Source organism: Panthera pardus, unplaced genomic scaffold (genome assembly GCF_024362965.1).
Source record: "Panthera pardus isolate Hobbes unplaced genomic scaffold, ASM2436296v1 HiC_scaffold_10, whole genome shotgun sequence".
Classification (NCBI taxonomy): Eukaryota; Metazoa; Chordata; class Mammalia; order Carnivora; family Felidae; genus Panthera; species Panthera pardus.
In genome coordinates, this window is record NW_026526655.1 from 109393251 (window position 1) to 109414025 (window position 20775).

At 58.8% G+C, this 20775-nt stretch overlaps 1 protein-coding gene across 25 annotated transcripts in view; it reads right to left on the bottom strand.

Annotated features, from left to right (window-relative positions):
* Positions 1–349: 349 nt before the first annotated feature.
* BIN1 (bridging integrator 1) overlaps positions 350–20775 on the bottom strand; it is a 55700-nt gene continuing 35274 nt past the window's right edge. For 3 of the 25 annotated variants that reach the window (XM_053909910.1, XM_053909908.1, XM_053909917.1), the window contains exons 7-20: positions 19912–20004; positions 15388–15473; positions 15112–15187; positions 13695–13777; positions 12149–12193; positions 10432–10576; positions 8967–9095; positions 6032–6139; positions 5506–5529; positions 4435–4542; positions 3423–3512; positions 3059–3169; positions 2654–2755; positions 350–1104 (exon numbers count right to left, since the gene is read on the bottom strand). In XM_053909910.1, the coding sequence (XP_053765885.1) occupies positions 997–1104; positions 2654–2755; positions 3059–3169; positions 3423–3512; positions 4435–4542; positions 5506–5529; positions 6032–6139; positions 8967–9095; positions 10432–10576; positions 12149–12193; positions 13695–13777; positions 15112–15187; positions 15388–15473; positions 19912–20004 (1308 nt within the window). In that variant the 3' untranslated portion in view covers positions 350–996. The remainder of the gene's footprint in view (positions 1105–2653; positions 2756–3058; positions 3170–3422; positions 3513–4434; positions 4543–5505; positions 5530–6031; positions 6140–8966; positions 9096–10431; positions 10577–12148; positions 12194–13694; positions 13778–15111; positions 15188–15387; positions 15474–19911; positions 20005–20775) is intronic. The other 22 variants (XM_053909913.1, XM_053909912.1, XM_053909965.1 and 19 more) reach the window with 20 other exon arrangements.

Consider the following 20775-nt stretch of genomic DNA (forward strand, 5'->3'; position numbering starts at 1 on the left):
CCTGACCTCCAAGTTCTCACATGTATTAAATTAATAAATAAGGCGGCAGGCAACTGAGTCTTCAAGCCCCTGATCTCCTGTATCCCAACCAACCACCACTAAAAACGCTAGGGGGCAGGGGCTGAAGGGCTCCGCAGGGTCCAGACCCAGAAGAGCTCTAAAGGAAGTGTTGTCGGGCACACCATAGCTGCTGGGGGCACAGCCAGAATGCAGCCTCCGGCCCAGCAGCACCTGCCCTGGCAGCAGGTTAAGGGGGGGTGGACTGTCCCAGTAGAAAAAGCCACCGATAATCACGGTTCCACTGCACTGCAGACAGAAACGGAGGGAGAACAAATACAACAAACACACATTTTCTGAGGGTTTTTGTTCAGTTTGTTTCATTTCGTTTTGAACACTAAGGTTTATTTTCAAACAGCACACAGACGGTCTGCGGGGCAGGGCCAGGCCAGCCTGATGTCTGGGCCCCCAGGTCTCTGGAGAGACCCGACCCCACCCACAGCAGCTGCCAGGAGAAAGAGGACACTTGCCCAGACTGCTTGGCCCGAAGCTTCAGGCAAGCGAGGCGGCTCAGCGGCCCCCAGGCCCCGGCCCTGCGGCCAGGCACACATGCGGGCGCGGTGGGAGGTGGGGGCGGCCAGGTACTCAACTAGGGGACACGGCAGCTTCAAGAACACTGGTGATGCCACTGGAATCGCCGAAACCAGACTCTTTGGAACACAACCTAATCCCTGGGAGAACACCTCTTGGCTTAGGTCTCTCTCTCGATTTCCCTTCGCTTTTCAAAAGTTCAAAAACAAAATCAGGAAAAAAAAAAAAAGAGAGAGAAAGAAAGAAAGAGAAAGAAAGAAAGAAAGAAAGAAAGAAAGAAAGAAAGAAAGGGAAAGAAAGAAAGAAAGAAAGAAAGAAAGAAAGAAAGAAAGAAAGAAAGAAAGACACACACATTTTTCGGGAAAAGGTGTTCTCCACATGCCCAGACAGCTGCAGCAGCTGCTGCCCTCACTGAACCCGCTCGGTGAAGTTCTCGGGGAAGACGCCCCGACATTTCTCCAGCTCTAGGTGCTGGTTCCAGTCACTCTCCTTCACGCCCATGAGCCAGCCTTCATCCTGAGAGCAAAACAGGGCACCCAGGTCACGCAGGGATGGGGACGGAGGGCACTCAAACCCTACAGGACATGGGGCTCACTTAAGATCTGCTGGGAGGATGTCCCCTCCTCTGCCTGATCGTTTCCTCTAGCCTGTCACACCCAAACTGAAAGAATGCCTCCTCCAGGCAGCATTCCTTGCTATCCCAGACCCAAACCTGCCCAAGCCAGGAGACATCTGCCCTTCAGCATGTGGATTTAACTGTCATTGGGTGAGTTCTCCTCTCTCTACAAAGGCAACCTAACTGCTGTGCTGGTCTGAATGTGTCTAAAATCTCTCAATCCCAGGCCAAGGAGTTTCTCACTGTCTGGTGCTCACAGAGCACATTGGCTGTCCTTCCAGACTTCTACAAACAATACCAGAAGTTTCTGGTGAGCACTGACCAGTTAAACGCACCTCAAGTGACCCAAGGCCACCCCATCAAGCCCTCAGACTCAAACCTGGCCTTTGCTTTCATATTGACGCCTCACAGGGACCATCTACCCAAGTTCTGGCAGTGTTCCCAGCCCCAGACCCCGATCCCTAGGTCCGCAGGGGCCATACACCTCTGGGCGTGGCAGATGCCATCACTGACCTTGCTCTGCCTGGGACCTCCCTAGGCCTTTGTTACGTCATTACCTGCCTGTCACAGAGCCTATGTATGTCCTTTTTGAGCCTCGTCCACCCACCCACATGACCCCCACTGTGGGTTGGGGGCCAGGACTCCACTTAAAATCCCGCCTAGCCCAGGGCTGGCCCCCAGAAGACCAGTGGAGACCCAAGGGTTGAAGGAAGCTGTTAGATTTAGTACTGGGCCCAGGAAACCCTCAGCACTCAAACCTCCCGGCCCGAACCAGCAGCCTGTCAGAATTTAGAGGGCAGTCCCCGCTCTGCACCAGCCCCAGTCTCGGCTGGAGCTCACTGTGACATTAACTAACCAGGAGAAGCCACAGCAGGGGGAGGGTCTGGGAGTTATCTGGCCTGGGAAACAGCTGGGGACACAGTTGAGGGTGTTCAAGGGGGCCTGCTGGAACCCACACACTGTGCCTGTGGGCAGAGGGCAAGGCCAGCCTGGAGGAGGCGGCCCAATGTGACGCTGCAGAGTGGGCACCTCGCCAGCTCACTGCCGGGCAGGAGGGCTCACAGAGGGGTGGCCAGGGATCCTGTCCCAGGAGAGAGGAGGCCGTGGAGGACAGGGGCAGGGGAAGGAGGAGGGGAGAAAGAAAGCCACTTGGATGCAAAAAACTGAGAGAAAGGCAGAGCCCAGGAAGAAGGAGAGCTGACCGAGGAAACAGAGAAAGGAGACCGGGGTAGGGGATGTGATGGCCCAGGAAAGGGGCCAAAGGGAAGGGAGAGAGTGGGGGAGGTGAAGGGAGGGGAAAACGAGTCAGGGGAGAAGGGCACAGAGACAGAGAGAAGGAGCTAACAGGAGGAAGGAAGAGCAGCTGGCGCTGTGCCTGCAGGTCTGTAGCTGGCAGGTCTCTGCTGCCCCCTGCTGGCCACTCCCGCCTCAGCCAGCCAGGGCCCTCACCTGCTCCTCAGGGTTCTGGAAGGGGATCACCAGTACCACATCACCAGCCTTGAGCTGCAGCTCATCCGTGTCGGTGGCCACGTAGTCGTGCTGGGCCTGTACCTGCAGAGGTTGGGGAAGAGCTCAACACCCCTTCCCGCAGACCCCTTTGGTCCCCCCCTGCAACCTAGCACAGTGCTCCAGGCCTTGTGGGGGCTTCAGCGTGCTGACAGGAGATCCTAAAAGCTCAAGACGCCACCCCCGCCCACTAGGTAGCAGCGGGAGTGGGGGCAGGGGAACTCTGGGCAAACCCACATAGCCTCCCAGCTCAGGGTCTTCATCTGTAAAAGGGGGTGACCACACCGCCAGGGCACCGTCGGCTCAGATGGCAGCAGAGGCTGTGGAGTCAAGCTGGCCCGGGCGTACCTTGAACATGAACCCCGGGGGCAGATCCAAGCGTCCTGCCCCACCGCTGCCCTCCACGGTGCCATTCACGGTCGCTGAGAAGGTCTCTACCACCACGGCAGGGAGAGAGCTCTGAGGGGAGGAAGCACAGTCAGCGTGGTAAGGGAGTGGGTCCCAGAGGGCAGGGGCCACAGGGGCAAGGGAAGGGGAGGGTCTCTGTGACTGATGCCAGACTGGTCTGCCTCCGGGTTCCTCAACGGGAACTATGACCTGGACCAGCACAGAGCAAGGAGCACAGGGAACACACAGGGCTAGGGAGCCACAAGCGGGAGGGCGGGCAGACAGCAGGAAAGAAAAGACAGGGTCTTGGTCCCTGTCGTCTTACGGAGGCTGCTTCACTTGCTGCTGTCTCCCCGGGCTCCTGGGCTCCAGCCGCAGGTCGGGTCCCACCCGCCACCTCGGAGGCCTCTGCTGGCTGCAACACAAATGCCGGCATGGGGTCAGACACGGGACGGACGCTGTGACCAGGACAAGGAAAGGGCCATGGACAGCAGCAGTGTCTAGAGCTGGGCAGTACAGGGAGCTCCTGGAGGAGAGGCTGGGTGCCTGTCACGGGAAGCTGCTGGAGAAGGTGCTGGCAGCACAGAGATGCCAAGTGACGTGCCACACGGGCCCCTGGATGCCACCCCGACCTTCCCTCACAGGTCCTGTCCTCTAAGCCCAAGGCCTGGCCAGGCCTCAGCTTCTTCCCACCTGCCTGGCCTGCTGGCTGAGCCATGAGACCCCCACGCTTGGGGACAGCAACAAGTGCCTGTCCCTGGCCAAACAACTCAGGGCAGGCTGGAGCAGCCTTTGCCCAGCCCTGGACACCTGTTCCCCAAGGAGGGGGGCAGCACAGTGATGGGCACCATGGGGGGAGGGGCCTGGCCAAGGCAGAGTGGACACTGTCCAGCCTCAGTCAGGCTGACCTGGGCCAACACTCACACTCGGCCACTTCCGAGCTCTGGGCACAATCAATCACTCAAGCTTTCTAGCCCCCACTTCCTCATCTGTAAAAGGAGGAAATGTCTAGGTTAGGGTGAAAGTTAAATGAGAAAATTCTGGAAAGTACCTGCCACAAACAGAGAGATGCTCTGAACGCTACTCCCTCCCACTGCAGGAGGCCTAAGCTGGGAGGCTGGGGTGGGGCTGGCAAGGGGGAGAGGGGCCAATCTGGCCTAAATCACAGCGAGCAGGAGTGGTAAGCCCCATCCTAGGGGCCTCCTGGTTCACCGCCTTGACCTCACCCTCAGGCCCACAGTGGCCTTGTCCATCCTGTGCCTCCTCCTCCAGGCTCTTCCTCACTGCTACACCCCCAGGGACTGGGGACAACTGGGAGCTGGCAGATGGGCACTTACTTGGGCAGGCCCCGGCTCGGCCGTCTGGCTGGGCCAGGCCACAGCAAAGGTGCCCTCGGCAGCACTGGGCTCCCCGGAAGGCAGGCTGCCAGCTGGACTCTCTGTGGGCTAGTGATGGGCCACCAGGGAGAGCAGGGCGGGAGGGGTGGAAGACCAGGGAGGAGGGGGTGTTGGGCAAGGGCACAAGACAAGAGAAGAGAGTCATGAGCGGCCCAGCGTTGGCAGAGGGGAGACTGGGTGCCTGTGGCAGGCAGCCTGGCCCATCAAGGGACACACGTGGACCCTCTGAAGGGAAAACCACTCCCACCTCCTTGCTCCTACTCCTGACAAAGGGATGAGCAGGCGCAAACGAGCCACACGCGGCTCAGCACCCACCAAAGGCCCCTCGCTAAAATGGCTGCCCGTGCCAGGCTTTCCTCTGGCCTCCTCCACAGCAAGGCTATTCGGAGCCTTCAAGCTCCTGGGAGAAGTGCTCCCAGCACTCGCACACAGCGGCTCCTGCTCCTTCAGAAGCTGCATAGTGGTAGTGCGGCCCCGCGCCCTCCCTGAGCCTCGTGCCTGAGCCCCCAGGTGATGAGGACAACTGCCCAGCAGGCCTGCTCGCATAAGGGCACCTGGCCTCACCCTGCTTCTCCTGTCCCTCGAGCCACCCTCCTCCTGTCCTCTATCCCAACATCTCCCCGATGCCGCTGCCCTGTAGGATCCCCACAGACACAAACCTTCTCAAGGACGAAGACCCTCCACCCCAAGGCCGCCCTGCCTCGCAGGCCGCAGCCCAGCAGGAGGACACCACATCCATCCTACGGGGCCACTCACAGACCCGACGACTGAGCCAAACCACAGAGGACCTTCTCTGGCTAAACCGAAGAGCCCCTTCCCCGCAGGGCCTGGCAGAGGGGAAGCAGTGGGACACCTGGAGACAGGCAGTGACGGCCAGCTCCTGCGCACACGAGCACCAGCCCGGGCGTGCGTGTGTGTGCACCTGTGAGCAGGCCAGGTGCAGGACCAGGCAGGGTGGGCCAGGGAGGAGCAGCTCCCCCTGGGGGTGGGCACAGAGCAAACACAGCTTACCTCCCAGAGGTCCCATGGAATTGACTAGGCGCAGCAGAAGGGGAGAAGGACAGAGTTAGTGCAAAGGTTAGTGACAGGGGGCAGACGAGCAGTCCCCAGGGACCCCCACCCCAAGGCCCTGGAGCCCAACGGGCTCAGGGCAGCACGGAGCCAGGCTCCAGGGTCTCCAGGGGGCCAAGTCCTGGACACCTGCCAGGGAGTGCCCAGACACAGAGCCACTGCGAGGAGAGGGGCAGGAGGCTGACCGAGGCCGCAAGTTACCAAGTGAGTGTTCAGCTGACCTTCCTCCCGAGGGCCCTCTCCCTGACACGTGTCTGCTCTTCCCCTCCTCTTGCGCAGGGCCAGGGGGCGGTAGGGGGCCAGGGCACCAGGGGAAAGGCAGTGAGTGGGAGGAAAGCCTGTTGACCCCAGGACCCTAAAGGCCTGGTGGCTTAGATGGGCACCCATGGCCAGACATGAGCCCACGGCCCGGCGCCCCAGAGACCCGCAGGTCCGCAGGTGGTGGTGGTGGTGGGCTCAGACCAACCTGACCAGAGGGTGTGGGCGCCTTCACGGGGCTCGCCACAGGCGGAAGGGGGTCAAAGTCCAGGTCCAGCAGACTGGCCTGCTCCGAGAAAGGCCCCGGGGCCTCAAACTTGGCAGCAGTGGCAGAGGAGGAAGGCAGTTAGTGACAGGCTGGGAGCACTCCACGGGGAGCTCACGGCAGGCACACATGCTCACGTCTGCCTCACACGTGGGAGCACTGCCCCCACCATGACCCTGGCACAGGCTCCACGCACACAAGGACCGCACCCGCCACCCCCCTCAGACATCAGCAGCAGGCCCACTGGGGTAGCCACCCACCAGCCCAGCCCAGCCAGAGGTCTGTCTTGTCCTGCAGACCGTGGTGGGCTCCCGGTGCATGCTCCTCTCTGCTCCCCACACCCACAGGTTCTCCCAGCCTCACCCTTGCCCCCCCAGAAGCAGCACAGCCCACCGCCCTCCCTAGGACAGGCCCCCTTCGCTGCCCCACACAGCTCACCTGTGGTGACACCCACCCACCCGCCAGCTCCACAGAGTGAGGACAGGGCTGAGCCAACACACACCGCCTGGGAGCCAAATCTTAGGTGTGGGTTCCCCGACACTGGGGGCACCTGTACTCAAACCGCAGGTCCCACCCCCAGAGACTCCCATTCAGCGGGCCTGAGTGCAGCCCAGGAATGTGCTGGTAACAGGCATGGCCCCAGGAGACTGTCCACGTCCACCTAAAGCCTTGCGTCTAGAAGGACCCAAGACCTGGGTCCTGGGGAAATGGGCTCCCCAGACGGGACTTCACAGCGGAGCTGCGGCCTGTCAGCAGAGACCTGAGACTCTCAGTTCTGAGAACACTAGGTGCCAGCTGTCCCACAGCTCAGGGGACAAGGCACAGACCTCGGAGAGCCCGGGCTGAGTGGTCTCACTTCCTGGACACGGGGCCCCAAGTCCCAAGCCCCTGCCCCAAGCCCACCCCCAACTAGTGACTTTCCCTGGGTTGATCCCTGTCTAATGAGGCTGGGGTTGGGGCCACTGCTCTGTCCCCTCTCTAAGTGAGTGAGTGCTCAAGACACCGTGGGTGCATGGCCTGTAGGTGCCCCACCACCCCTGCCAGCTGGTAGCAGTGTTTCTCTCCCCCAAGTAGCCCCACCACCAGCTCCTTCTCAGAGGTCACTCAAGCCCAGACAGCTGCCCTTTTGTGCTCCAAGGGGACAGGGGCACCAAAGGGCAGACCACATCCTCCCTCCCTGCCTCCCAACGAGCCAGCTACCCACCATGCAGGACCACAACTGTCCTCCGGTGCAAGGATGCAGGCTATTCACCTCAGCCCTGCCCAGCAGCCCTGTGAGCACAGCATCACAGACAGCCCATCCCAGCCCCCAGCAACAGCACCCACGGTGTAGGCTTCCCACCCCCGGGCAGAGACCTGGGTCCCTGGATTGGGCAGAGGGGGTAGCAAGGAGGCATGCGGTGAGCACAGAGAGGCCAACACACTCGGTGAGGGCGGTGTGGCTGCAGGGCAGGCCCACGGGGTCCTCGCCTGCTGAACGGGGGCAAGAACCCCCTCCTAACAGCTCAGGTGAAAACCCAACAAGGTCGTGTCAATAAGGGGCTGGCACCATCCCCTACTGAGCGTTTCTTAGCGCTCTGTGTGACCCCGTGTCCCTCATGTGCACCTCTAGGGCGGAGGCCTACTCAGGCTGGTGAGTGCTCCAGCAGCGAGCTGTCCCGGAGGTCATGCCACCCGGTGTCCTCCCCTCTCAGGGGCCCCTGAACCGGCCTTGGTCACCTTCTAGACAGGGGCTCCCAGGCCTGCCGGGCCCGAGCCAGCAAATCGCCCACCTGCCCACCCAGCCACCCCATACCGGAAGTCCCTATTTCTAACTCAGAGAACTCTGTCCCGGCTTAAAGCCCACTCAGCCTTAGGCCACTCTTAGCAGAGACCACCATCCTCAGTTCCCAACCGCCTCTCCTTCCACACTCACCCTCTGCCCTGCACCGCCTCTCCCCACCCCCCAACCCCAGGCCTCTGAGCTTGTGCAAAGGAGCAGGCAGGAGGCAGCAACCAGAGGCCCTGGGCAGAGTAGTTCTAGGGCAGCCCTCCAGCACGGGCCAGCCACAGCCTGGGATCAGCAAGCCTGCACCACAGGCAAGGCCGTAGTGGGAAGGGCCCTGGCTTCGAGGCCTGGAGGGCAGGCTTGGAGGGCTGAGCACACAGTGGCCTCTGCGAACCCATCTGACCTTGTACAGCCCACGTCCGTGCCTCCGCAGTAACCTTCCTGCTCAGCCCTCCTTCTGTCCACTTATGGATGAGCATTACATGCCTTCTCAGGACACTTCCGAGCAGCAGCCCTGCTCCGTGGCCCAAGCACTGTCCCACTCCTAAGGCCAGTCGGCATGTCTGGGAGCTACAGTCTATGTGCCTTGGCCAGACTTTCCAGGGCCTTCCCAACTGTGTTCCCCCCTGCCTCCTCTCACTGCCCCGCTGCTGCACTCTGCACACACTGAACTCTGACCTCCTGAGCCCATGTCCTACCCCTCCTGACATACACACACACTGTTGACTCTGGCTAAAGCAATGTGTCTACTTGCAGCCACCTGGCAAATGTCACCTGCTCCAGGAGGCCCTTCCTGGACTGGCCGGGATCCTCCCTGCTGATGCCTCTTCACTCATCGCACCAGTGGAAGCATGAGGCCACTACCAAGCTGACCGGCTGCCCGAGGACCACCCGCCTGTGTCCCTGCATCTAGCCACAGTCCATGCTCAGAAATGGATGGGGGAGGATGAATGGAGGGGTGGATGAATGAGCAAGGGGGAGGCTCTGGGCCAACCTCTCAGGCCAGATTCTGGCTCTTGAGGCAGAGGCACAGGGCGTGGGATGAAGGAAGAAGGCCATGCATGCCCCGAGAGAGTAAGAGAGAGCTGGGCCGCGGCGGCCGCGGCTGACCTGGGAGGGGGTGGTCACGCTGATCTCAGGGACAAACGTGTCATCAAACAGGCTGAGGATCTGCTCCTGCTTGACCTCCTTGGACGGGGTGTGTTTGGGAGGTGGAGGGACTGGTGGCCCTTTCCGGAGCTGTGGGTCGGCAGCAGGTGAGGGGCCGCACAGCGAGGCACAGCAGAGCGTGGGGGTGGGGGAGGGGGGACAGACAGAGACAAAGCCACGGTTAGTCACACCCCAGGCCCTGGCCCCACCCAGGTAACTGAGGAAGACAAGAAGAGTCACGGCTGCCTGAGGCGCAGGACCACAGCGCCACCCCTAGAGGGAGACTGAAGCAGGAGGTCCAGAAATGCTGTGCAGAGACAGAGTGGATGACAGAGAAGGGGACAGGAGGGGGAGGAAGTGAAAGGAGAGAGACAGGGAGGGAACAGAAAAGAAGAGGAGAAAGAAGGGAGAGCCCGGGGGGCAGGGCGGCGGGGGAGGGGCTGCAGTTCTGGGCTGTCACCCACCTGGGTGAGACACTGAGAAGAGAAGCTGTCGCTGAGAAATAGCTATGACCTGGGCTCTCTGCCCTTCCAGGACCCTCTCTGCATCTCCTGCGGGAGGGGCCCAGGCTCTCTTGTCTGTCACCCGTGGAGGCCAGCATGGAGCAGGAACCAGGGCCCAGCAGAGGGCCAGGCAGGATGGCCACACACCTGCCCATGGAGGGCCTCCAGCAAGTCAGGAACCATGCCCCGCCCCCCAGCCTTGGCTTCCTCACTTGTTGAGATGGGGTGGGCATCTGCCTCACAGGGTGGCTGTGACGGTTTAATGAATGAAAATGTGGGAAGTGGTGGCATAGTGCTGGGCCCAGAGCAAGTACTATTCAAGTGTGGGCTCTTGTCACACTCTTCACATCTAATCAGCTGTGGGGAGGGTCATGGCCAACCACCAAGAGGGCTGCTGCCAGGAGCTGACAGCTGGGAAAGCCTATCAGTTCAGACGGGGCCGCAGGCCAGCTCCTGGGGACATGGCAGAAAGCTGGAGGAACCCGGTGGGGGTAGGAGTGGGGGCCAAGCTTCTTGGGGGAGGCTTCTGGAAGCCCAGGGCCTGTGCCCCTTGGCTACCTCACGCTCCCCTCCCCGAGCCCTTTCCCTCGCTGACACTGTGGAGGTCCTGCATGGCATCATGCCAAGAGAGAAGATGAGGAGGACAGAAAGCAACGGCCTCTGCAGATCTGGATGCCCTGGGGCTGAGGGCCCCAAGCCCCTTGTAGGGGGGGGAAGGAAGATGAGGAGGTCAGCAGCCCCAAGGGTCAGGGAGAGAGGGAAGGAGAGGGTGCTGGGGGGGAGCAGAGGGAGACACACGGTCACAGGCATTCCCAGGAGAAGGCAGGGCCGCTGAGGGGAGTCCAGGCCGGTGTTGGGGAGAGGACTGGGAAGGAGAGAGAAGCAGGAAGAAGAGGGAGCAGGGGAGGGGGCACGGTGCCTACCTGAGACGGGGACTTGGGGAGGGCGGCCCCTGCTGCTGCTGAGCTAGGCGGCTCAGGCTCGTGGTTGACTCTGATCTCCGGGGCGGCCGGGGAGCCATCTGGAGGAGGCGAAGGGCTCTTGTCCCCTTTTGCAGGGGCGTTGTCACTGTGGAGGCGAGACGGGGGAGAAAGCTCAATGGAGGGAAGTCACTGCGTACAAAAGGGAATGTGCAAATGCACAGGTGTGCCTGTGATGGGATGTGTGCACGGATCCGTATGGAAATGCATGTGCATGCGCGTATGAGCATGTGTCTGTTAACATGGGAATTGGAGAGCGTGTATGTGTGTGTGTTCACATAAATTCACCGTGAAAATGCAATGTCCACATGTGTATGAGTGTGTCCCCGTGCTTACAGGTGAGAAGTTCGTGTACGCGTGATTCAGAATGGGTGGAAACGAAGGGTGTGGGCACAGGGCCTGCCTTGGAGACAGTGACGGCCCGGGAGGAACTCCAAGCTGGAGGTCTTCGGTCCTCAGGGAAGCCACCCACAGGCCACCGCTGGGCTCCACCAGGGAGCCGAGCTCCACAGCACGAGAAAGCCAAACATCCTAGAGGCGAATGAGTCTCATCCCACACGTCCTGCAGCGGCCCCTGTGCCTAGCTGGGCCCCCCTCCTCAGCCAGCCCCCAAAGGCCTCAGCCGGCCTCCCCGCCAGTCCACCCACTCACACCGGGACACTGACCACTGCCCGACTCACAGGGCCCATGCTCCCACCCACACCGCGGTCACCATCCACACCTTTGCGCCTACAGGCCCTTTGGGGCAGAGGGCCACAGAGTGGCATCTGGGGGTGAGAGGCTGCAGTCTCTCACATGAGCACCACTTGGGGGCAAGGGGGCAGAAAATGAAAATGTACGTTTGTTCTTGCATAAGGAAACCATGGGACGGTACCGATAAAGACTAGCCACCGGCCGCAGATGGCTGTTGAAGGTTATATTTACATTAAGTGAAACCAGAAGTTCAACTGCTCAGTCACACTGGCCACATTTCAAGTGTTCACCAGCCTCCCGGGGCAAGTGTTGGACAGGGCAGTTCTAGAAGGATCCAAAGAAGCTACTGACCACACAGCCTGGGGGGTGGGGTGGGGCTGGGGGGTGGTGTTGAGATGATGGGACAGGCGTGTGAGAGACATCGTGGTCCCTTCTCATCTCTACTGAATTTGTGTTTCGTGGGAATGTATTTGCCTCCTTAAAGCATACATATAAACATAGTACACACACACACACACACACACACACACACAGATTTTAAAACCCACCACTGTGCTACAAGACCCCCTTCCCCTTCCCCTCTCGCCGAGGCTCCTTTCTGGCTACATTCCTCCCGTCTGGGGACGCATGTTCCCATCTGGAACCTCCTGGTCTGGGCCACAGCCAGGTGGACGTGCTGTGGCACACAGAGGAACCCACTCAACGGAGTTCAGGCTGTCTGCCCTCCTCATTCCCACCGGATAGCCCCTGAGCCCTCCGACCCCACGACACACACACACAGGCCACAGCATAGCCCTGCCACCCCGCCGGCTCCCTCCCACAACAGCCCTGCCCGCAGCACCAAACAGGGGACACAGGTTAGGGGTTAGTGGCACCCTCGGAGCAGGATGCTAGGCGCATGCACAGGGGTCGGCCGGCCAGGTGCCGGCCCCAGACACCCCCACAATGCAGCACTCGGTGCCGGTACCTGTTCTTCTTTCTGAGCAGCCGGGAGAGCAGTTTAGTTTTCTTTCTGTGGGAACGGACGGGACGCAGAGGCCTTCATTTTGGGGAAACGCCCAATTTGAGGTTGGCCTGCTCCCTTTCCTCATCAGCAACCCCTCTGCTCAGAGGGGTGCCAAGGGGCAAAGCCTCCCCTAAAGCTCAAAGGCCATGAAGAGGTCCTGACCCTGCCCTAACCCTAACCCCCATCGCCCAGTCCCAGGAACCCCACTGACCTGGGCATGCAGCCAGGCGCCTTGGAACAGAGCTGACAAAGTGAGAGGGTGCAGCCCCAAACCAGGGCTGACCAGCTGAGGGAGACTGCTGGCCACCCACCCTGCCTGTGGTTCAGCACACAGGGGCTCTGGGGGCCCACAGTGCCTGGAGGGGGGTGCAGCTGGCCGCTGGGAGGCCTCTGAAAGGAAGCAACCAGGCTGCAAAACGGGCCACCTTGCAGTGAAGGAGGTTCATAGAGCTCCACTCCCCCCATCCCCTCCATTCCCCTCCCCATCCGCTCACACCAGCCTTCTCCCACAGGAAGCCTGGGTCCAGCCGCTGCACTGCCCAGGTGGCCTCCATTCACCACCCTCCCATCTTACCTGTAGGCCCAGCACAGGGAGAGACCCTTCCTCCCTGCAGGGACCTGGCCTTGCTTCCCCACCCCTACCCTGCCCCCTGCTCACCCCTTGGCCTCAGGGCCCCCTGTGGGCTCCTTTCTCTCAGTCACACACATTCTGGTTCATTTTCAGGGAGAAGAAGAACAACATTCCCTGAATAACTCCTTAGTCCTCCGTGGCCCCCCAGTTGCCCCAAGACGCAGATAAACGTTCCCCGTTTCACAGAGAGGAAGCTGAGGTCCATCCATACCCTGTGGGCTGTGCTGTCACAGGTGCAAGCCAAAACGGAAGGGAAATCCCAGACCGGCTATCATTTCCCTTGACCCGCAGCCAGAGGGCAAGGCACTTCCCTCCTCCCTCACGGTTTCCCCTCAGGAAGCAGGAATCTCCTCGCAGCTGGAGGGGACCCTGAGAGGCCAGACCAGGCCAAGGACAGGAACAAGGATGATTTTGTGCGTGCACAGGATGCCACCATCCAGGGACTTGGGCTTTCCCAGGAGCAAGGAAAGGAAAAGGTGGCACTATGCCCCTGCTGGGGGAGGAAGGCTCCCCTTCCAGGTGGCTCCACATCAGCACGGAAGCTTGGAGTCCCCGGGCCCCACCTCCAAGGCTTTGCAGGCACCCTGGCTGCTGGGCTCCACAGGAGGGGAAGCCAGGCCCAGGCCCAGCTCAGGTGTCAGGTGACGCTCAGACTGTCCAGGAGTGCTCCTTCTCTGATGCCACACACCAGAGGAATGTGGGGTACCCTAACCTGTCCCCCTGAGCAGAGAGGCCAAACCCCCAGGGCGGGGCAGACACAGCCCTGCCCTGGTCTTTCAGGAATGAGCAAGCTCTGCCCCAGGACCCTGCCCCAGACCACACCTCCCTCCACCCCACCCTCAGCCAGACGGCCAGACAGTGCTGGGCTACACGCACCTGGGCTGGGCCTTGACTGTGAACGTGTTGCTCCCGTGCTGCTTCTCCAGGCTAACCAGCACATCGTTGAGGTTCTGGTTGAGCTGCAAGGGGACAGCAAGCAGGTGGGGAGAGCCTCTGGGGCCACCAAACACCTCTGTCTCCCCAGTAACATCCCTGCTCCTCCCCATACCTAACCCCTTCTTGCTCCCCGTCCCTTACCAGGAGTAGGGAGCTGGGAATTGCACACCAAACCCAGAAAAACGAAGGGGAAGAATGAAGGGAGTGGGCTACATTACTAATCGTTACTGCTTCTGAGGACCATCCTCTCTCTTCTTTCTACTTGTAGAAATTTCCTAAAATGCCTCATGCAGCTTGTACGGTTTTTAAATGTTTTTAAATTGTTTTTGCAAACTAACTGTTGATTCTAATTATTAAGGTCATTGTGCCAAGATGTTTTCAGGCCACCCTACAACTGCCAAAGATTTCACTAAAACCACAGACAGGATAGAAGAGGTTTATCCCATGTACACAGTGATTCTCACTGTTGAAAAAAATTTCCCTCTTTCGCTTTGGCTACCAGGAAGCTCAGAACTGAATTTTCCTCCTACTTTACATAAATGTTTTCTTCCCCCAAACACCTCTTCCCTTTTTAAACTTTTCATAAGTTGTCTCAAATGTTTAAAGGCAGGAAGGAAAAGAATGGGAAGACCTAAAAGGCAGGAAATCATAGTCAGGGTGGTGGCTCAGGAAGAGGCCCCAAGCTGCTGCTTCTCCTCCTGCCCTGGGCCTGGACTCCACCGCCATCACTTGGTTCTTTTGGGCCCAAGAGACAGAGTCAGCGACCCCTCGAGTGCACAGAGGGAGGGGCTGCCAACACTGGGTCTCTCCAACTCTGCTGTGTAGTTTAACTGCCAGTTAAAATGAAAATAATACAACATAGGAATTCAAGCTAGTCAGACCCCTTCTTACCCCGGATTCTGGCAGATAAAGCAGATGCGTTTCAATGTCTTAAGAAACATGAGAAAAAAATTGAGAAATTCTAGGAACTTACTGACTATTTGCCTACGAACAGGGAAAGGGCCAGCATTCTCAGAGCTCCCTGAGCCAGTGTCACCTGAGAACACACTGAAACCTCAGGAGGGGCTGGTTCCATCCAGGCAGGGAGGATAGGACGGGGCGAGGAGGGCGCAGGGGCCAGGCATGTGGGCCCTGCTCACAGCCTCCCCAGCACTCCCACTGGGCCTGGACGCTCTAGAGCAGGGAGCTCCTGGAGGCCAGGACCAGGCGGCTCTCCCCAAGGCCCAGAGGCAGCACTGTGGTCACTAGTGTGCACCAAGCCCCAGCAGGAAAAGAGGGAGCTTGGCCGGCCCCGTCCTTGCCTCTGACCCTGGCCCTTGGCAGCAGAGCGTGGCCCAAAGGGGTCACCAGGACCTACCTTACTCATCTCCTTGTGGAAGTTCTCCTCCAGGCCTGCAATGCTCTGGAACGTGTTGACATAGAAGCCTACACGGCTGTGGGAAGGAGGGAGGGAGGGGCAAAGAGAACACACAGGTCAGCGGGCGGCCCAGGAGACACACACACACTGACACACCTCCACCTTCGCCAGAGACACCAACCGTGGGAGGGCACAGGGCACAGCGGACAGACATCCTCAGGAGGGAAGCCAAGGCTCAGCGCCACCACCTCTGGGGACTCACCCCTGGGGACTCACCTGTTCCACAGGGACGGCAGCTCTTCCTGTAGGTCCACATTCATCTCCTCAAACACCTTCTGGGCTTTGATGAGCTCCTCCTCTGCCTGAGGGGCAAGACCCGTCACTCCCCTCCCCTCCGCCAGGCCTCTGTCCCAGCCAGCTGGGACCGGGCCAGGCCCACCCGCCCCCCAAGACCTGCTTCCCCCAACCTCCCACCCCCGAGATCTGTTCCCCCAACCTCCTACCCACCCGCTCAGATCTGTTCCCCCAACCTCCCACCTCCCGAGACCTGCTCCCCCTAACCTCCCAGCCCCAAGATCTGCTCCCCCTAACCTCCCACCCCCATGGTAAAAGGGACACCCCACCCACCCCCATCCCCGTCAGGCCAAGGTGGGCCAGGAGGGAGAGGAGGAATGAGCAGAGCACAACAAGAAGGCTCCAGACAAGGGGTCCAGAGGCTGGGGCACAGGAAGGTCACAGACCCAGCCCAGCAGGGACCCTGACCACTTACACATGAACCCCTCTCAGACTAAGTGTCAGCCTGCTGCCCAGCTCCCTTGGCCTTGTCCTTGCTGTCCCTGCCTGAGTACCCCTTTCTCAGAGTAGGCTCCTACTCAGCCCCAGCCCCCAGCCTGCATTTCACCTCCCTATAGGAGGTGGTAGCAGCATTTCCTCTGTGACTTGTCCCCACCACACAGAGCCCAGAGGCAGCTGCTCAGGCATCCAAGAAGGACAGGGGAAAGATGGGGGTGAGGGCAGGGCCAGGGGAGGAGGGAGCTAGGTTGCCGGGCAGGGTTCCAGGGCTCACCCCCAAAGCCCTCACCCTGGCAGGCCCAGCGCCCTCCAGACCCGCTGACACCCACCAGGTGGCGCTAAGGCCCCATCCCAGAGCCGAAGGCGGAGACTGGTGAGGGTGGCAGTGAGTCACAGAGCCCAGGCAGAGAAGGGGCTCTGCTAGCTCATTGGGAGGACACTGCTGGAAACAGTGACTCAGGGGGGTGACTTGGATTCAGAGTCTGAGTCACATCCCAGGAACGCAGCAGGCCCCTCCCCGGGGGAACACTCCCCGCCAGCAGCCTTACATTCTCAGGCCTCTGGCAAAGGCAGCCACCTGACCAGAGCGACAGACCAGAGCCACAAAGCACACGATTTCCGCAGCCCACCCAGCTGTCCCATCCAGCTCCGGGCCCACTATCCCTGCTGTTCCCTGCCAGCCCAGCCTCGGGGATGGGCGTGGGGCTGGAGGAGTGAGGGACCACCCTGCTCCTGATGACAATTATCTTCAGGTTGCTGGAGCTTGCTAGAATAAGCTCCTTGCCTAACTGTTTAAAATCTAACTTAAAAATTAAAGGTGGAATAGGGAAAGAAAGAAAGAAAGAAAGAAAGAAAGAAAGAAAGAAAGAAAGAAAGAAAGGCAAAAGAAAGACAGACAGAAAGACAGAAACACGAAAGAAAGAAAAACAGAAAGAAAGAAAGAAAGAAAGAAAGAAAGAAAGAAAGAGAAAGAAAGATAAAAGAAAGACAGAAAGACAAAAGAAAGACAGACCAAAAGAGACAGAAAGACAGAAAAACAAAAGACAGAAAAGAGAGAAAGAAAGAAAGAAAGAAAGAAAGAAAGAAAGAAAGAAAGATGAAAGAAAGACAGAAAGAAAGACAAAAGACAGAAAGACAAAAGAAAGAAAGAAAGACGAAAGACAGAAAGAAAGAAAGACAGAAAGACAAAAGAAAGAAAGAAAAACAGAAAGACAGAAAGAAAGAGAGAGAGGGAGGGAGGGAGAGAAAGAAAGAAAGAAAGAAAGAAAGAGAAAGACAGAAAAACAAAAGACAGAAAGATGAAAGAAAGACAGAAAGAAAGACAGAAAGAAAGAGACAGAAAGAAAGACAGAAAGACAAAAGACAGAAAGATGAAAGAAAAGACAGAAAGAAAGAGACAGAAAAACAAAAGACAGAAAAAGAAAGAAAGAAAGAAAGAAAGAAAGAAAGAAAGAAAGAAAGAAAAGAAAGAGGAAAGGAAAGAAAGAAAGAAAGAAAGAAAGAAAGAAAGAAAGAAAGAAAGAAAGAAAGGAAAGAAAGAAAGAAAGAAAGAAAGAAAGAAAGAAACAAAGAAACAAAGAAACAAAGAAAGAAACAAAGAAAGAAAAGAAAGAGAAAGAGAGAAAGAAAGGAAGAAAAGAAATGTCTGCCTGAGCATGCACGCCTCCGGCAGCTCTTGGAGAGGACCAGACCCAGCAGGCCCACCCTGCCATACTCCACTGTCGGCCACTCAGGTAGGTACTGTGGGTCTGTAGAACCCACAGAATGAGTTCTGGCACTGTCACATACCCCTCCCACCCAACTGCCACGGGTCTGGCTGAAGACCCACGTTCCCCAGGAGCTCTGGCACAGCTCCCGTACCCCCAGAGACCACCTCTCCATGGCGATTCGGCCACTACCCCACGACACTGGTCCTGACTCCCCAGACGAACAGTGGTGACAATGACACTGAGGATGGCCTAGCAGCTCATTACTGTAGGCCAAACTCTGTTCGCACACCCAGCAATCCTGTGAAGAATAGGGTGGCTCCGTTTTAGCGTTCCTGGAAGTCAGGGCCTGTGTCTGTCATTCCCTTTGGGTCACATTCTTCATATTCTGGCTGTTTCTGAAGCACTGGAGGGGGCAGGGGGTCGGGGAAGAGCTTTCCGTTGCTGGAGAGATCTTGAAGCCCCGGTGGCTTGGCTACACGCCAACGGACACGTGGAACAGATGGAAACAGGCCCGCTCACCATGCCACGGGGCACTGGGGTCCCGCAGGCAGGTTTTAGGGGACTGTGGCCAGTACGGAGAGCAGCTCAGAACTGGCCCAGGGAATATGTAGCACTGGTCAGCTTAAAGAACACAGCCTCACCAGGTCACACTATCTCCCCAAAGTCAAGTCAGCCAGCAGGGCAGCCCCGGGACCACAGTGCCCCAGCTCACAGCCAGACAGCTGCCCGTGGGAACTCAGGAGACTCCCCAGCTTCCAGCCAGGCGTGAGGCAGGGTGGGGGCAGAAAGAGGATCTGCTCAAATAAAAATTGGGTCCAAATGGGAAAGCCAATTGGGCTGAAAGGCCAAACATCTGCAGTCCAACATCCAAAGATGAGATCATATGCCTTAGCCTCCCTAGTGGCTCCCCTGAGGCGGGGGGATGGGGCCCTCCCAGCAGGATCCCCTATCCACACCCCACCCGGGAGTTCAAAAGCAGCCACAGGCACCACCCCAAGCTCCACAGACTCCCAGAGGCAACAAAAATCTTCACCTGGTCTCCTGCCAAACCCATCTCAGGGAAAATTATGCAGAAAGCCTGGGTCTGGGTCAGTGGCCCCAACCCCCTCCAGCCAGGAGTCCTGAACTCTACAGGCAGGGATGGTGCCCCAACCTCTAGCTCCTCCTTCACCTCCTGAGGGCCATCTCCCCCAGACTTTGGAGATCCAGGGTCAAGCCACCCTCAGGGTAGGACTGTCAACAACTCAGTGCCTCCAAAGTCACCCCATAACTCTAGTCTAAAAGAAATCAGGCAGCAGGTCAGATAAGAAATTGGGCCGCGAGCCCATGCTGAGCCCAGAACACTCCACATTACAAGCGTTCAACACGTGCAGGTTGAAGATGATGAAATCAGGAGGTGGCCCAGAAAAAATGGGGCCACTGCCCAAAGAGAAACCCAACCTGCTGGGTCAGGGCTCTGTTGCGCACCCCCACCTCAGGACCACGAAGGGGTGCTGGAGTCCTGCCAGTTTCCCTGGAGAGAAACCATGAGGCCACCTCTCCCAGGGTGTATCTAGCCGTCCCTGGCCACACTGCGCTCACCAGGCACCCAGTCCATCCCAACGGCAGAGGTCTGCGAAGAGCGAAGTATTACCAGGGTATTAAGATCAGTTAGGAGTTCTGTACAAAGGCCTCCTCCAAGAAGCCCTCCAGAACCACTGTGGTGCACAGTTTGCCCTTCGAGAAACTCCCAAAGAGCCAACCCTCCAGGCCCCAGGTCTCAGATCCCAAACACACTTGCAGAGCCTTCCCAAGGTTTCCCCTCTAGGGGCACCATGAGGGCCCACAGTTCCCAAGGGTCCCTTCGAGCTGGAGATTTCGCCTCTCTGGGCAGGTGTGTCTCCTCAGCAAATTCTGGATAACCTCACAACTTTTACTAGGCTTGAAGGACAACACATGTTCGGACAGGAGCCCTCAGAGAGGGCAAATGGCTCGGAGGCTTTCCTGCATTCCCAGAGGCTCGGATTTCATAGATTCTCAGGACTACCAGAGACCCAGGCATGAAGCAACAGACTGCGGTCCACCCCAGGTTAACCGGAGCCCCAGGCCCCTCTCAGTCGCCCACATTTGACCTCAGGTCTCCTCTGAAGCAGGAGCTCTCCCAGCAGAGGCATTTGAAAACAGCCCTGCCCCCCACCAACCCAGGAAAGAGACTGAGCCCTCCCCCCGCGCCGGGCAGTGCAAGACGGGCGCCCAGCGCCAAGGACAGGACAACAGACCAGAAGGCGCCAGCACGTGCAAGGTTAGAAGCCAGTGTCACCTGATTTCGGAGCAGGTTAGTTTGAGCTACGAGATGAGCCTGCAGTTTGCCTTGGCACCACTGGGGGGCGGCTTTCTCAAGCAGCGAGACAGGCTGGGGTTGGGGAAGGGAGGTCAAGGTGAAGGAGAGTGGAGAAACAGGAGGGAGATGGGGAGAGAGAAACAGAGACACAGATATTAAACACCAAGTCCAAACGTCCCAAACACAGTGACAGACAAGCTGGCCGCCCCTCCAGGGGGCCAGCCCCCCAGCAGGTAAAGGCCCCTCAAGGTCAAGAGAATTAAGGGGAGCCCCAGGCAAGGGGCAGAGAAGGGGGTGCAAAGCAAACTGTGCAAGCAAACTTGCACTCCAACTGCAAAGCAAAATGTGAGAATCGTTAGCAGGGGCAGAGGGGCTCAGCAAGCTTGGTCCTGCTCCAGGGTGGGGGTGGGCTGGGGAGGGGAGGGGGACCCACCCTCGGCCCCTCACTTGTGGACAGTGTGGCCAGCCCAAGCCCTGTGCCCCCAGGCTTGTTCCAGCTGAGATAGGGTCACATCGGATCCCATGACAGAATTCCACTCAGAGCACGCCAGGTCGGGCAGGGCCGTTCCAGTGAAACCCAAGCCAGGCCTGTTCTCATCCTGGAAAGTGGCCTCAGAGTGGGGTGGAGGAACCAAGGGCCAGAGCAAGCACCAGAGGATGGGCAGGAAGTGGGCCCTCACCCAGGTGCCCGCAAGGGCCTTTCACTCGCTGCCGTGGGTCCAGCACCATCCTCCACCCGCCTCTGCTACCTGGGACTAGTCACCTGCTATAAAGCCATCTGCAAGCGAGATTGATGGTTCCTGCCCCTGGGGAGCAGAGACAGTCAACAGTGCAAAGGGGTGC